The sequence below is a fragment of the Falco cherrug genome, chromosome 1, assembly GCF_023634085.1.
Source record: "Falco cherrug isolate bFalChe1 chromosome 1, bFalChe1.pri, whole genome shotgun sequence".
In the NCBI taxonomy this organism is placed as follows: Eukaryota; Metazoa; Chordata; class Aves; order Falconiformes; family Falconidae; genus Falco; species Falco cherrug.
The window spans coordinates 124,944,276-124,960,458 of record NC_073697.1 but is presented as its reverse complement, the minus strand read 5'-3'; the positions used below and the strand labels follow the sequence as shown (position 1 = coordinate 124,960,458).

Sequence of the window (16,183 nt, the reverse complement as noted above, 5' to 3'; positions counted from 1 at the left end):
CAAGTATCTGTCCCCTGGGCACCTGGCTGCAGGCTTCAGCCCATTTTTTTGCTGTACGCACCAAAAGGGACAACCCATGCGCGAGCACTGGTGGACAGCCCTCTGCGAGCGGTGGCATCTCCCCCTCATCGCCCTCCCATGCCCGAGATGCTGCCCCGTAGCATCCCCTGGCAAAGCTACGTGGGCAAGTGTTGAGGCTTGTTCAGGCAAAATGAGTTAGGAGGCTTAAACATGAGAAAAGCAGGACTTTGCGACATTGGGAGGGTGTGATGGGCCAGGAAGGAATCCCCCAGGGAGCTCAGCGAACCGACCCCGTGGGGTGTCACTGTTCCCAGCAAAGCATGCTCAGTTATTTATCATTCAGCTCTGAACCGCTGCTCCCTACATGTTAATTCTCCATTTCTCTGCAGAAATGCTTCTGCTCGCTGAGCAGGATCGCACCTTGTCTGTGGGGTATCTGCCTTGGTGTCATCACCCTCGCAGCAGGACAGAATAAAACCTAATCAATACCACAGGGCAATCTGAGATATGGTTTTATTTCTGTTACCGGGTGCTCCAGGAAGCCGCAGGAGTCTCATTTTACCAAGCACAGATTTAATTTGTTCAGCATAATGTAAATGTTGGACATTTAAGCTACACCACTACCAGCCATCTTCCACTGCCGATGCGCTGCATATAAAACTTGGGTTTATAGTTTTCTGCACTTGAGTAAAGCCACCTTAGGACAAAATGGGAAATTTATGATCCATAGAGAGAAAACTGCCCATTGACTTGGTCATTGTGCGAGTTACAGAGTAACAATAACTTCTAGAGCCAAAGGGGAATATCCACGGAAGCAGAGGAGTGTGCCACAAGTCATTCCTTTAGCGAGCATCCTCTGCGGAAGGTCCCTGCTGAACAGGAAGGCTATGTTAATCCCTGTGGATCCTCATGGGAAAATAGCACCTCTGCGTTGAAAAGATTTAATAAATAATGTCAAAGTTGTACAAGACACCTCTAGACTTAATTACTTCTCTGCTTGTGCTGTTCTGTTTGGCAGCTGGCAACTGTTCGTTTCAACTGAAAGTGTTGAACTGAAGATAATTTTTGGCCCACTTTCCTCTTCCATGGTGCAAATAACACTCAGAAGAATTTCAAATCAACACGTAATTTTCCTCCCAGTGATATGCTGCTCATGCTCCGTCCTTCACTCACAGCTCAGGCCAAACAGAGGAGTTGATTAGAAATCTGGTGGCAATCTCGCACAGAGGTTTTCCTGCATTAGAGGAACACTGCGGCACCTGCAGCACGAGCACAGAAGGAGAGGATCTGCTTCCTTGCTTGACATTTTGTCATGGGGAATTTTTATAAAGGTTCAGCCAAATATTGTGATTAAGTTTTCAACATGGTCAAGACTTTGACCGATCTGCCTTTGTGCTACCCCATTAGACAGCCCCCTTTTGCTATTTATTTTTTTTTTTATATAAGAGCTTATTTGCTTATTTTTGTACCTAAATTACTAAAGGTGGTATTTGACAGTTCTGGACAGCCAGCGTAGGTGGGAGGAACTCACTCATGCTCCCTCTGCTGGCAATGCCTCCCAGCAAACGTGTAGGTCCTACTTTAAAAACACACAGGAGCCCTATTCCCAGCGAGAAGCCACGGGCAACTGCCACAAAGCCAAACCCACGTCCCCCGAGCCCCAGCACCCACCCAGGTCTCCAGCACTGCAGCTGGAGAACCACCCCAACACCAGAGCAAGGCAGAGGGCTCCAGCAGAACAACTGCCCTCCCCTTTGCACTGCCAGCAAGAACAGCCGCTGCCCCAAGAAACCACCGGCAGCAGAGAGAGGCAAGAACCGGAGCTGCTCCACCACCGCTACGGCAGCGGCGAGTCTGTCCGACCACGAGCGTCACGTCCCGGTCCTGCAGCCCCTTCAACAACACATCTTTCTTTGCATGTGCGAGAAGGCTCAGGAAGCTCAAAGCCATGCACGTGAAGGTCTGCAGGACGCAGCACAGCTCTTGGGGCTTCCAGAGAAGCTCTTTAAAGTTCAGATTTTAGCCAGAGGTCAGAGAGCATGAACTTGCAGCTCTCCTTCCAGACACCTGCTAAGGGCATACACTTGCCTGTATGTCTTATCATAAAGTATAACAAGCAGTATGGGAAGAACAAAAGCCTTTCCCCTGTTTCTATCATGCAATTTTATTTCAGTTTGGAAAACACGCTGAAGTAATGCATTATGGCAGAGTACTGTAGCAGAGGCCAGCAAGTCTCATACTTTTTTCCCCATAAAGCGTCCCTGACACCACTAAGCAGGTTTTTTTCTGTCCACATATGTCCACACGGATCAGACGCTGTCAGGTTACATCTCTCCACCCAGCCTTCTAAATCAGGAGCTGTAAATACACAACTCCCTTTATAAGACTTTCTGTCAAAGCCTCCATAGAACTCCCTGTGTGACGTTCAAGGCTGTAGTTTCAGTTATAGACATACACACTTGCACATACGATACTGCTTTCTAAGTTGCAAGAACAGATAAGCAGGAATGAGAAAAAAGAAACCAAGAGAAAGCAGGGTAGTATAAATCATCTACGCAGGTCCATAATGTCCATCCTACTTAGCAACCAGGACAAAATACATCCCCAGCCTTGTAAATTCTTCTGTGTGTGCTCAATCCCAAGCACATTCAGTCCCACTGACTCCTGTAAAAGGATTCACATGCTCCAAGTCTAGCATGTGCACAAGTCGTTTCAAGATCAGAGCATGAAAAAAAAACCTATTTAGCTTCTCTTTCAAGGGGAAAGAAAAAAATTCTTCAGACCCCACTCGTCCAAATGAGGGCCCTGCTTGGCTACAGCTGCTCTGAATCGGCTCTGATTCAATCTCCCAGATTGCTCCTTGTGTTTCAGCTGTGGCAATGCCTTTTTTAAAGCAAGCTCCTGGAAAAAGAGCCTCCCCCCCCCTTCACAGGAGGTGCTGGCTGGGGAGATGCTTGCACAGGATGGGCCCTAAATGACTGTGCTACAAGGTAAAGTAAATGCTTGTTGACGCTGGAAGCGCTGGCATTGTTCTGAGGTCCGCAGGAAGAGCAGAGGAGGAATGCTCTCCTATTGCAGGAAGCTGTTCCAGCCTCTTATCAGACATAAAGCTTCTGATTTCTTGCGGGGGAAGTACCAAATGTTTTTCAGAGGAAGAAAAAAGAAAGGGAAAAAAAAAACCCCACCACCCAACCACATGCTTAGCTATAAAGGAAGCTGCCTAATGACATGAATGAAACTGAAGACATGCTACGTGGAAGCTTGCTGGGCTGCCTAACTCGGGTGGCTACGAGCAAGGGCATGCTCCTGCACTGTCGCCCCACAGAGACCTGGCGAGGTACAAGCCCAGGTCCTTCTCTCTGCTAAAAAGGTGCCTGCTGCAAATTCAGTCTGTCTTGTCTTCAGAAAGCAGCTCGTTACTGATCAGCTTTCACAGCAGCGTCCGTGGCACACCCCCCCCAGCTGCCAGGGACTATTTCAGGCTCTCCCTCCAGTTCAGATGCTGCTCTGTCGGGGGCTGTTCTGTGATGTCCTTCCATGCGGTGCACTGCACTGATCTGGTCTTTTAGTTAATTCGTGAAACCAATTCCTTGGCAGGAATTCAAGTTCTCTGTAGAGACATCCCAAGTTTTATTAGCAATGAGCAAATTACTGGTGTCCTTGGGAAAGGTAGGGAAGTCAGACTTTGTTAATTGCCTTTATTTTTTTTTCCTAGAGGGCATCTCCCAAAGGACAACTCTATGCCACATAGAGTGGCTCTCTGGTTACGTAAGTACCTGTACATGTAATGGCTGTTATGGCTTATTGCATAGATATCACAGTAAACTTCAGTTTTAAGCATGTTTGCTATTTTATCAGACCTTGTGCTTGATTTGAGCCAAGCACTCCTTGTCTCCAGCCTGGTTTCTCCTGGTGGGTTATCAGGTGACTGTGGTTTCCCTCTCTTACAGATGAAAAGCAGAAGACACTTGGAACAGGTTAAAAAACAACAGCATCTAGAGCATTGCCTTTCTACTCCTTTAATAGGCTACTCTGTCAACCCTCTGATTGTTAAATGAGAGAAAAATCTGTGGGCATGCAGTGAAGGTCAGCCTTGTGGTTTTGAAAGCATTTAATTAGCACGCATAAGTACTGAGGTCTGCTTGGGAGTGATGCTATGTTAACCATCAGCATCTTCCTATTCAGAGAAGCAAACCTGCAAGAGGCGACTGCAGGTTAAGTCTACATCTCCATGTGCAAAACTTCAGGATGAGAACTGTTGCAGCTTCCCTGTCCTGTTGCTAGCTTGCAAACCTGCATGGCATTTGGAAATCAAGGTCAGATCTCTGTCTGCACCTCATTAACAGCTCAGTCCCAGCTGGCCAGGTCATGCCCTTCTTGTGCAGGGGCTGGGGTGACCAGCTGTACCTTCAGGGTCCCACCAGGGCTGCCAAACGCCCTGTGCTGTGGCTTGTACTTCTGCTGAGGCATTTTTGCTAAGGGCTGAGGCTCGGTGCTTAAACAAATCTACTTAAGATGTAGCTCTGCCCAAAGGGGTTTTGGCATTTTGATGATAGCATGTAAAGTCCCTGCCTTTTCCTTCATTTCACTGGAAGAAGGAGGGGCAGCTGTTCTCAGCTCCTACAGGTGTTTCACTCCTTGAATGAAACTACCATAAATACCATACATCTGGCCTTTAATCCCTAGGCAGTAGGATGCATAAATGATCACAGGCTGACACTTCTTTTTCAAAAGGCCACAGCATCATCAGATGTTTGAAAAAAGAAATCAATTCCAGTCCTTACAAAGCCAAACTTGGTTTTAGTTCTAATTGTAGGCAATTAAAGCAGCCCTAGGAAAAAAGGGCTGTGTTGAAATCAAAGCTGGAAAGTGTGCCTCTACATGGGTGCCAGTTGCCAGCACTGGAGAAGTGCCCTGGAACAAGTTGCCGGTGCCCAGGGCAGTATTAGGTGCTGTGCAAGCCCTCCACACAGAGCCGGTGCTAAAAGGACCTTCTCATCTTGTGTACCCTGGTTTTCAAGTGAATGCTTCACCTCCGGCATGCAGGTACTTGCATGAGCCTGCAAGTCTAGCGGGCTCTTACTGGGGCTCCTGCGTATGAAAGATGGGAGATGCTGGGTTGATGCGAGCAGATATAATGGAGCAAGTCCAGGGAAAGACAGTCAGTAATCAATGCCGGGTTTGCTTTTAAAATGTTCTCTCTCCCTTCCTTTTTGATGCTTGTACCCTGGGAAGGTTTGTCTTTGCCAGATGGGGACTTCCATTACTTTAGAGATGTCAGACCAACAAAAGACTTTGAGTCACTTTCTATATCTGACCTTGAACTACTGGAGAAGCAATAAACATTGTTAAGAGGAATGATAACATGGAGTGAAGCTGTAACTTTTCTAATATAACTTGTTGCTTGAGTGTCAAATAAGCCCTGCTGAAAACACCCGAATGGAGAACTTCGGGGTCAGACCCCGTTACAGAATGAAAAGAAGCACAAAATCACGTTGCCTGGGTCTTCTGCAGAAGAACAGCCAGATGATGCTCTGAGGCCATTTGGCGCTGATAAGCATTGTTTCATTGAGTGCAATTACATATTTTTTGTTTAGAAAAAACATTCTCCTTCAAAAGCAGCTACCAAGACTCTGCTGATTCAGCCTTCATTAAAGGCCTCTTGCTGCAGACACAGTGAAGTGTTGAGTCCTGTACTTATTTTCTACTGCTGCCTTATCTTTGGCATCTCATCTGCAACTTCTGCTGGTTTGTTTTTTTTCCACTGGTCTCATCTGAGTGCAGTAAAAGTGGATGCTGCTTGGGCTTCAGTTCTTCTAATGGTTTTTGGTCTGCTTGGGTGCAGGCTAGGAAAATCTAGCCTCTATTATAAAATTGCAAGCTAAGTAGGCTAACAAAACAGCAACAGCAAGAAACTGGATCAGCTTTGCTCGATGAAGTTTTCCTGCTCAAAGAGGGGGGGGATGCTTTCTCTCTCCACAATGTTTCTTACAAATATGAAACTCTATCTTGGCTGCCAAGGCTGCTCCCTCTGGCTGTTTGCACAATGCTCCTTGGGCTTCACTGCACTCAGCTTTTTGCAGCAGCCTAGCAAGCCATAGCCATTGCTCCTACAGCAACTGGGGCGGGGGTGGGGGGAAGTAGCCTGAGTACCTCTGACCCCAGAGACCTCTCCCAAAGTGGTCTGATGCTGCTGTTACAATACCCATAGATGTTCAGGCCCTTGCTTGACTATGGGATGTAAATCCAGGGTTCAGCTGCAGTTTTGCCAGCACCAACAGACCAAAGATGCACAAGTGGCTTCTTGGTGCTTCCATAAAGGATGTTTCAGCATCTGTTTGCAACATCTCCAAAGTAAAGATGACTCAGAAGTGCTTCAGCACCCCATAGGCTTTCATGGTGGGATGCACCCTCTGAAACATCAACTGGGTGTTTGGAATTATAGCTTAAAAGGAAGAATAGCTTTGAGGCAAAAGAAAGCTCTACAAGCGAGAGTCCTGGGCTTCCTCTCTCCAAATTGCTTTTTACTGAGCAGAAGGTACCTTCCAGTCACACTTGTTAGCATGCAGAATATTGTAGATTTGGAAAACAAAAGCAAAAAAACCCCAACTTTTTGCACAATGCGTAGATATGGAAATTGCACTGAACGGCCTTCACCACTTTGCCATCACAGATCGTAGTGTCTAACATGGCACAGCTCCAGGGTCCTAGACCTGCTTTCCTGCTAACATTGCTCTAGCTGATAATGCTAATCTCAAACTATTCCCAGCCAGGCCCTAAGGAAGGGAGCTAAGTAACTCTACAGGTAATGAAGCTTTTTTTTTTTTTTTTTTAATTATAGCTCTGCCCATGTCTAAAATTAAAAGAACAGTCCTGCAATTTATCTGGCCACCGGAGACTGACTCAACACTTTATATAATGACGCTGTTGGTGGCCACACTGCCAACTCGTACAATACAGTGACTGAATCCCAAAACACAAGTGACCGCAGCAAGGGACACCCGTGTGCTCTGGTTTTTACCCCTCTCCCTTACTTGGGAATGCTTGTGCTACCTGCTGCTGTTGGGATGCTGTGCCCAGCCCAGCAAGCTGCCATGGGTGCTCCGCATCTCCCCAGGAGCTTTTCTGCTGGAGCAGGAGGGGACCTGCAGGCAGGCTGAGCATTAGGAATGCAAGTTCATGGGGTGAAGGCAGGGAACCCCATGGGAAAGAGCTGGGAATCATGACCGTGCCCAGCAGTTGGGGGTAACATACACTGCACTCCTCCAAGTGCATTCATAGAGGAGGGTGTGAGTCTGTTCCCACTCCTGAGCTATCAAAGCTCCCATGTTATTTTTCTTTTTTCAGTTTAAAAAAGGGCTGGGAGCTTTTTTCAGATGTGTTGTTTTTAAATCCTTTTTCTGAAAGGCTTCTACAGGTGTTGTTAGGGCTCTTTTCAGCAGGGGAAAATGGACCAGTGACATCAAATGCAAGTATTGTTTGGGTAAAAAGGCAACTTTTTAGTCATCTTGTACATCTGCAGCCACAGTACACAGAATTTGCAAATCTGCCATGTGACTTTGAAGGTAATTGTGTTCCATTAATGCCAATACTCTTGGAGGAATGAAGTGTCTCATCTCTCTAAATTACTCCTGTGGTTTTAATTGAGTAGCATTTGCTTCACCTTAGCAGCTTGTGTATGTGTCATGGGAGGGAATTCACCCCAAAGGAAGCTCTTGGGGTTTTTTTGGTGACTGAAGTAAATGACAAACGCTGTGGCAGTGAGGCACCTAAACTTGTTTCAGCTGGGAGGAGAAAACAGCTCTTTGCTCCTTTTTCCCCTGCAACTTATTGCTTTTATTGCTATAATTACTTCTATAGTTTGAGCTTTTAAATCCTGTTCCTGTCCCTGCTTAGCACCAGGGAGCCGCTGCCCTGGGCAGCGTGCTGCCGCCTGCTGTGCCCCATCAGGATATGGGGTACCCTGCAAATACCCTCAGGTTTCTGCACCACCCCTGGGGATGCTCTCTGGGGCGAAGGGGGCGAGAGCTCCTTCCCTGCGCAGCCCAGCAGTGCTGCAAGCAAATGCCCCTCTTGTGCAACGCAGAGGGAGCAGGCAGCAAAAGGCAGCAACTCTTGCTCAGCTGTGCAGAGCAGTGACTTGGGCGTATGTCAGACATCATTTCTAGCCTCATCCTTTCTATCCTGACTAGTTATTTTTCTTTCTGGCCATGCTGCCTAATTCCTCCAGCATGACACCGCATGAGACTTTTAAACCTCTTTATAAGCGTTTGCCCCCTCTTAACCCAAAGTAAGTACACAGGCACCTCCACAGGTGGTATAGCAGAGCAGGCTACGCATGCAACAGGGTGAAATACTAATTCAACATGGTATCCTTAAAAAAAAATAATAAATAAATCAACAACTCTACCTGAAATTGCCTGTGCCGCTGCTAGACCAGGCTTTGCTAGGCTCACACCTCGCTGCCCATGCCACAGATTTGCTCACCGTGCTCTTGCAAAGCCTGCCCTTGCCAAGCACCTATGTCATGGGAGTGTGTTAATGGTGAGAAGCTGAGGTGGTGCTGACGAGGCAAACTGCACATTGCACAACCAACGGGAGCTTCACACTGCTTATGGGTTAATTTTATACTAGCAAAAACCTGCCACCTACCTAGGATTTAAAAAAAAAAAAAAACAACACACTACCATTTAGGCTTCGCATCTGTTGCACTGAGAATTCTAGCTGGGCAAAAAAAAGAGCATTTTACATAAAATGTAGTATTTTGAATTGGTGCAGGGCTGCAGGGCCTTTGGTCAAAGTCCATAGGGTACATGTTCAGCCAGCATCACGTGGGACGTGGTTCTCGTAATCTCTGTATCCCTTTTCAGCTAGAGCACAAAAAATTGTACTTGAAACAGCGAAGTCTAAGCATTATGAATGAGATCAATGGACAGCAACATTTAGTTAAATGTAGCTCATTTCAACATACTATTTATGAATTAGTGCTCTAATGGGAGCTGCTTCCCCTTCCCTTATTTCAGTGGAGAAATTTGCATATTTGCAGGTTGCTTCTCTGATGTGGGCTTTGCGAGTGAATAATTCCCCCATTAAAATGAATTTGGAAGACTCCTGAATATATCTGCTGTCACGAGAGTTCAGATTTATAGCCTCAAACTGCGTTTAGCTTGTAATTAATATGGACTTCCGCATTTTTTTCTCTTCCAGAATAATATCCTATTAGTCATGACAGCCAAATGTGCCGTATTTGGGCAACGATTCAACAACTTCTGAGCTACCACCAACATCGAGCCCCACTTGTCCGGAGCGGGCTCCTCTCTGAAGGTGAGAAACGGGCTGCAGGTCCCTGCAGTGCTTGGAGAAATCTTATTTACTATGGGTTGCTCCATCCAACTACAAATCCTATTTTGCAACATAAAAGAGGGAACGAAGGTAGAAATGAGCATGGGGTGAAATGCAGGCGCTTGCACCCAGTGGTGCCTTTGACTTGACCTGTATTTTGTTGACCGCAAAGTCTTAGGGAGTCCAGCAGGTAACGTGGCTGGGAACTGGCAAGCACGATGCTGGAGGCATCTACTGGTTTCTGCTGCAGAAGGGGCCAGAATGGAACTGTTGCTTCCCAACTCCAGGGAGTTTTATCTCCTACAGCCCGTGCTGTGGTTGTGCAGAAAGCAGCTCCCTCCGCTTCATCGCATGGCACAGGCAAGGTCTGAGGTGCAGTTCTGCCCTGCAGCTAGGTGGGATTCCTTGCAGGGACTAAGTCTTATCAGGGAATAACCCTCCTGATTACATGCTCCCCTGACAAGCAGCGTTTAAAAAAAAAAAAAAAAAATTAATCTCTGGCAAATTCTCAGAACAACTTTGGAAATGATTCAAAGCAGGGAGAGGGCTTAGCAGCTGGCTGAAGCTCTGTGCAGTATTTTAGAAAGCTGAGGAGGAACCTCCTGTGCAACACATGAAAGCCGATCCTGAAATGCAGATTATGCCTCCCTTAATTCATCCTGAAGAATGATACCTCTGGTGCAAACCCTGGAGCTGAAACCCCTTCCCGAGCAAAACCTCAGCCTGAACAACTGAACTTGGAAAAGTTATCCATGTAAGGAATTCAAACTTAGACACTTGTATTGCAGAGCGTGAGATGGACGGGAAAACAGATTCAAGAATGATGCCATTCATCGGGATCGTGTTTTGTGGGTTGGCTACTCGTACTTTCCCATTTTCCCGGTACTGAGAAGGACGGACAAGGCCAGTGCTGGCGAGCGTGGGGGCTAAGCGGCACCCAGGGAGGGTGGGCTGCAGGGCCACCAGCACAGGTCCCTGCCCGTCACCAGCCCTGCGTGGCCAGGCTTTCCCACCCCGAGGCTTTCCAGGGACCCCCGGGAAGCAGCTGCTCCCCTGCCCGGCCCCTGCCCCTCCGTGGATCTCACGGTGACCCTCCTGCGAGCGGCAGCGTGCTGCGGGTATCACTTGGTTCAACTTTGCATTATCAAACTTCCTTGGCTCTTTCTATTGGAAACTTTTACAATTCTCTGCTTGGCTGGAAAAGATGACTGCAGCAAACCCAAATTAGGAATAAATTATACAACAACTTTACATTTTTCTTACAAAGGAAAACTGTGTGGCAAGAGCTGTGACAGCACCTCCTTCCTATGCCCTCCCAGCAAGGCTTATAGTGGAAGGCCACTGACTTCACAGATGTCTTTTTAAAATAAAATAACGGCAATAAAAAAAGCCCCAGTCCCAGTTTGGGAACCACTCTCCCACCGGGCCATGCACTGTCTCTCACCCCCCCCTGCTCCCCAATATGTGCGAGGGCTGCAAAATGCAGGGAGAGCCAAGCTGCAATATCAAGTCCAAACATTTAAAAGAAGCTCTAAAGCCTGCATCCGTGCGGCCGGCTGCTGACATATGTGCATCTATTTTCACAATGAATGGCCGGAGCAACTCCTCCTTAAACATCTCCACTTGGTCTTGCAGGGGCTATTGCATTCCCACAGCATTTCTGCAACATTAAATTCTCCACCTCCTCCCACCACCACCACCCCCTTGCAGGACACAAGGCTGAGCCACCCCGGAATAATCATCAAGTTAAAAAGCAAAGATCGAGATTACCCACCACCACCACGCTGGCAAGAAAAAATTAAGATAAAAATAAATAAAATAAATCACTGTTGTCCCCTACCCAAATACGCCCCTCCCGCTCCATCCGAAGTGCCGAGCTCGGGCTCCTAAATGCTAAATAAAGCAGCCCTGGTGCATGCTCTTAGCGATCTGGTGTTACAAACCACACTGCTGCCTGCCACCAAAAGTTACCAAATATTGGGGGGGGGGGTAAGAAATCGGTGGAAAATGATCTCAGTCCTGGCACAAGAACAATACTTTCCCATGGAAACATAGGGATATATTTAATTCGTGGTAACTCCACTCAAGTTGCACCTTTCATCTCGTCCACGGACTTCTTCAAAAGTTTCATTTAATGCTGCACTTGAAATTAGCTGCAATTCGCATGCACCGTGCCCATTTTGCATGCAGCTATACGGCAGCGAATGCATCTGCTCTCCAACACCCTTTATCTGTCCTGACTGTGCAAAAGGCAAAAAGGGCTCAGTAATCCCCGCAGAAGAATTCAAATAACGTCAATGCACAGCTGAACTGCAAGCCCTGCCTTACAGGAACTGTGTGTGTGAGTGTGTGTGTGGCTGCAAAAAGGCACATACTAAACAGGAAATGCAACTGAGAGCCATTGAAAGCCTCAAACTTCAAAATGCAATTGCATCCCGAAAAATGCATGCATGCACTTCAAAATGCATGCACGACTTTTTGCATATCTGCAACGAACAGAAGTAGGAGCCTTACCTCTCGACTGAGACATTTTCCCCTTTGCTTTGATGGGGGAGGGGAGCACAAAAGACTTTGCCTTGCCTCTCTTCTGGAGCTAGTTTTGCAACAAAGATGCAAACTGCAAGCGCTCAATCTTCATGCAACTGGAGTTTTCCTGACTTGCTGCAGCAGCTCTCCTTGCAGCGGGGGGGGCCGTGCAATTGCACACTTTGCAGGGCAGCTTGCAGAGCGGGGGGTTTCCGCCCCCCCTGCTTGCAATGGTAGGGAAGGCTCTGCTGCACCTACATGATGGGCCAGGGCTGGCAGCTAAAAGCTCCAAACTTGGAGCTGGGGGCGCAGTGCGCAGGCGCGCTGCCGACGGCCGCCGCGGGGCCGCCTGGGTGCTGTAGTCCCGCCGCGTCCTGCAGGGGGCGGCGCGGGGCCGCGCGCCCGCGGAGGCTGCGCGCGCGGAGGGGGGGGGGAGCGGCGCGCGGAGGGCGGGGGCGGCGCGCGGAGGGGTGGAGGGGCGGCGCGCGGGGCGCGCAAATCGCGCGCAAAGCGGCGGGAGGGGGCGGCGGCGGGTGCCCGGCGCTGCGGTGTCGGGGTGATGCGCGGAGGAGCCCCGGGGCGGCGGCGGCTCCGCACCCCAGCGCGGCGGCTCCGCACCCCAGCGCGGCGGCTCGCCTTCATTTTTATTTTTTTCCACCGGACTGCTGTGGCTGCGAGGGAGCAAGGGCCCTGCCTGTGCGTCTGCCTGCACCACTGCCTGCCTCCCTGCCTGCCTCCCTGCCCCCTGCCTGCACTCCTGCCTGCCTGCCTCCTTGCCAGCCTCCCTGCGCCCCTGCCTGCCTGCGCCCCTGCCTGCGCCCCTGCCTGCCTGCGCCCCTGCCTGCATGCTGTGCAGTTCTCCAGCGCCGCCGGCATGGTGTGGGCTGTGGTGGCTGCAGGATACCCTCCTCCCGCTCCTCCTGCTCCTCCTGCTCCTCCTCCTGTTACCCGGCTGGAGGGAGGGTGGCAGCCCCCCAGCGAAGGTGCTGCCCAGCAGCATCCTGGGGCTCCTGGGGGGGCCAGGGCCGGCTGCGGGTCAGGAGCTGTGGCTGGCCGTGGCCGTGGCCGTGGCCGTGCTGGGATGGCAGCAAGGAAGTGTTGCCCACGGGGGTCTTCATGGCATCGGCCCCATCGCTCCCTCCACGTGCTGGGGTCCGGCCAGTGCTGCCAACACGTGGGTGCACGCAGAGCCTCAGCACCCATCACCCTGCGCCGGCCATGCCGTGTTCTAGTGTGCCGCGGTGACAGAGGGACAGACCAGGGTGGAAAAAATGAGTGGAAAAAGGCAAAAAGACATGGTCCATCTTGTTTCCAGTAGGTTTAGATGTTGAAGGATCCATTGGAGAGAAACATCTTCCTTTGTGCTCATGCGATGCCGGGGGCCTTACACATTGTGTGTAGTACCGTGGTGCCCCGGCTTAACCACAGCTCTTAGTCACCTTATGTAACATTAGCAATTTCTTCATCTCTCTTTCTTTTTTTTTTAATTTTTCGTTTTTTTTTTTTTTTCCCCTCGCAGGCAGATCAGATGAAGCAAGTTTATCCCCAGTCTGAAATGGAATGTTTTCTGAAGCGGGCAGCGCGGCCCTTGCGGGCTCATGGGGTTTTCCTGTGGGAAGAGCCAGTGGAGCCGATGCGGTGACATCCCCCCAGGATGGGGATGCTGTCCAGATCAGAAGCGCAGCTGTATGCTGGGGTGTGGTAGGTGGGGACCCCCTTCTGTACACAGGGACCCTAAGCCCCTAAGGAAAAGATCGACCTTCCTAAAGCAGTGCTTTACATTAAATATATGTTTCATTATAGGAACACTGGAGGAATAAAAAACATGTAAGTGCTAAGAAATATGTGCTCTAAAAACCTTACGGCTAAACAAGTGCCAAGGATGTTTGTTCACACACCAGCGGAACACTGATGGCAAAGGGATAAAATCCAGTGAAAAGGCTGCGCGGAGAGTGTGTCCGGGATCATGAGCAGCGCTACCGCTCCCAGTGCCCTTTTCCCTTGGGCTGGAAAATGTGTCTTGCCACTGACTTTCACACCATGCCCTCGTGCTGCCCCATCTGCCAGCCGGCCCCGTGCGGCTGAGCTCGCACTGGGCTGGCGTCGCTCAGGGATTTTGCCATTTGTAGCTGCAAGGAGTCTTAAGGAGGTTGTAACCCTCAATTAGGGATCTGTGTAACTTTCTAATGATGGGAGTGATTGCGGGGTGAGGGAAATGTGCTGCTGTACGTGGTCCTTCCTGCCAAACTTGCAGCCAGAGCAGATCCTTATAGCCCAGCAATAAATCCCCCAAATGAAAGGTTTACGATGGAAATTCTGACAAACCCTTAACTAACACATTACAAATGGCAGCTTTAAAATTCAGTAGCTATAAGCTAAATTAGCAGGAGTGGGGGCAGCCTTCGAGGATTGCTGTAGCGAGCCAGCCGTGGCCCGGAGGCCTTGCCTTGATAAAGATGTGCAGCAACGCTATAGCTTTTAATTGGCTTTTAATGTTTGTAAGAAACTTTTGTTGGTCTAATTTGCAGGTGCAAAATGAGGGATGCTCCTTTGGTTTTCCACAAAGTTTTTGACCATCCCTCGGGTGAGAAGAGAAGCCTGGTTGGTTTAAGGGATTTTGTCCTATAGAGGATGGAGTCCTTGTTCTCTGCGGCTTCCCGGAGTGCTAGCCGCGTCCCTTGCTGGCTGCCCGGTGCCATCAGGTGCTCTGGGATGTCGCTGTCACACGAACAAGCTCAGACAGCACAGCAAAACCTGTGTCGCCCTACTGGCAGCCAGCAAACAGCACAGAGCGCATTTTAATTGTTTTCTGATGTTTTTCCTATTCCCTCTCCCCAAAGGCATGCAGGGACCTGGGGCTCCGCTGCAGTGTTGCCTTCCTCGGAATCAGGGCACCCTTGTGCAGTGCCCTGCTAATGCCCAGGGAAATTTTCTCTCAGTTTTAATGGGTTTAGGCTGACCCTGGGACCTGCAGAGGCTTGTCTGTCTGTCATGTGCTGTGCAAGGGTTTGTGGAGTGGGGGGTGGAGGGTGTGTGAGGTTCAGCTGTGGATGAGTCTGGGCAGGACCTGGCAGTGTGGCTGGGGAGGTGGGGAGGTGGGCCAGTGCTTCCCCCAGGCCGGGGGCTGCCCCGGGGGATTGGGGGGGGCGGGGCGGGCGGTGAGGGCTGCAGCCTTCCCCGGCCACTGCAGGATGCCTGCCCGTGCCCCAGAGCCCAGTGGGGGTGTCGGTGGGTGACCCGATGTAATTTGCTGGTGCTGGGTTAATGGTTGGACTCGACGATGTTAAGAGTCTCGTTCGACCTAAACGATTCCAGGATTCTGTGACTGAGCTTCCATTCGGCGCATCACGGTGCCGCGACCAGGTTACCATCAGCTCTGCCTCAAGTGCTACCAAAACACTTTATTATCTTTATTGTTCACTATTGCTCCAGCACAGTGCCCAGCCTTTAAGCTCAGTGTTCCATTTCCCCTTGGTGAATCTTTTCTAAGTCTAAATTCTGCAGACGTGACCAGGTCTCCTTTGCCCTAGGAAGGATTCACCCTCCTCCTGCCCAGTAACAGGCTCAGATGCCCATCTCTGCTGCTCAAATCGCCTCCTCCTCCGGTCAGCAGTGCTTCCAAGCTGCGGAAAAGGACGTTTCTCTTCCAATGGCTTGTTAAATACATTTTTTAAACACTACTTGTGTTGCTGGTTTATTTTACAGCCAAACATTTTGATTTGCTGTGCAGCAGTCAGTTCACGAGAGCAGCTGCTGAAGCAGAACAGCAGAATCTCTTTGCAAATGGTTATGTGCCTAAAGGTTGCGGGGTGATGCACCGGGGCCAGCAAGGTGCCTTACGTGAGCCTATGTCTCCCAACATGTATTAAGTAAATTTTTTAGGAACGCTACTTTAATCATCTTGTGTCAATGAGTAGTGCCCTGCCGTGTGCATCCCTGTGCGGTGATGTTTTAGGAGGTAAATTATTGAGTAGTGCATGGTGTGAAATGCAGCTGTCCTGCAAAGCGCCTGGGAGAGAGCAGCTGGGAGGGGAGGGAGTTACTGCTAGGGGCAATCCGTAGGTCTGAACAAAGGGATCTGATTTCTACATCTGGGTCTGGCCATAACTATTTCTCCAGTACTTACTCTCTGTATATAGTAATTTGACTTTTATACATGTTACGGTTTGTTTATCCCTCCTTCTAGCTAGCTCCTTCATTGCTAAGAAACGAATTTGCTGTGGAGAAATTGGACCAGCGTGTTGTGGTTTCAGGACGCTACTGACAAATCTCCTCTCTGCATTGGTAAACAGGA

At 49.5% G+C, this 16,183-nt stretch overlaps 1 protein-coding gene and 1 long non-coding RNA gene across 3 annotated transcripts in view; one reads left to right on the top strand and one right to left on the bottom strand.

Annotated features, from left to right (window-relative positions):
• MAP2K6 (mitogen-activated protein kinase kinase 6) overlaps nucleotides 1-12,177 on the bottom strand; it is a 55,196-nt gene extending 43,019 nt beyond the window's left edge. The window contains exon 1 of one of the 2 annotated variants that reach the window (XM_055727912.1): nucleotides 11,878-12,177. In XM_055727912.1, coding sequence (XP_055583887.1) covers nucleotides 11,878-11,893 — 16 coding nt within the window. In that variant the 5' untranslated portion in view covers nucleotides 11,894-12,177. The remainder of the gene's footprint in view (nucleotides 1-11,877) is intronic. The other variant, XM_014286240.3, reaches the window with a different exon arrangement.
• A 221-nt stretch (nucleotides 12,178-12,398) lies between these two features.
• LOC129735279 (uncharacterized) lies at nucleotides 12,399-15,569 on the top strand. Its single transcript, XR_008730701.1, has 2 exons — nucleotides 12,399-14,473; nucleotides 15,420-15,569. It is a non-coding gene; the product is annotated as an uncharacterized LOC129735279 (long non-coding RNA).
• Nucleotides 15,570-16,183: the final 614 nt, after the last annotated feature.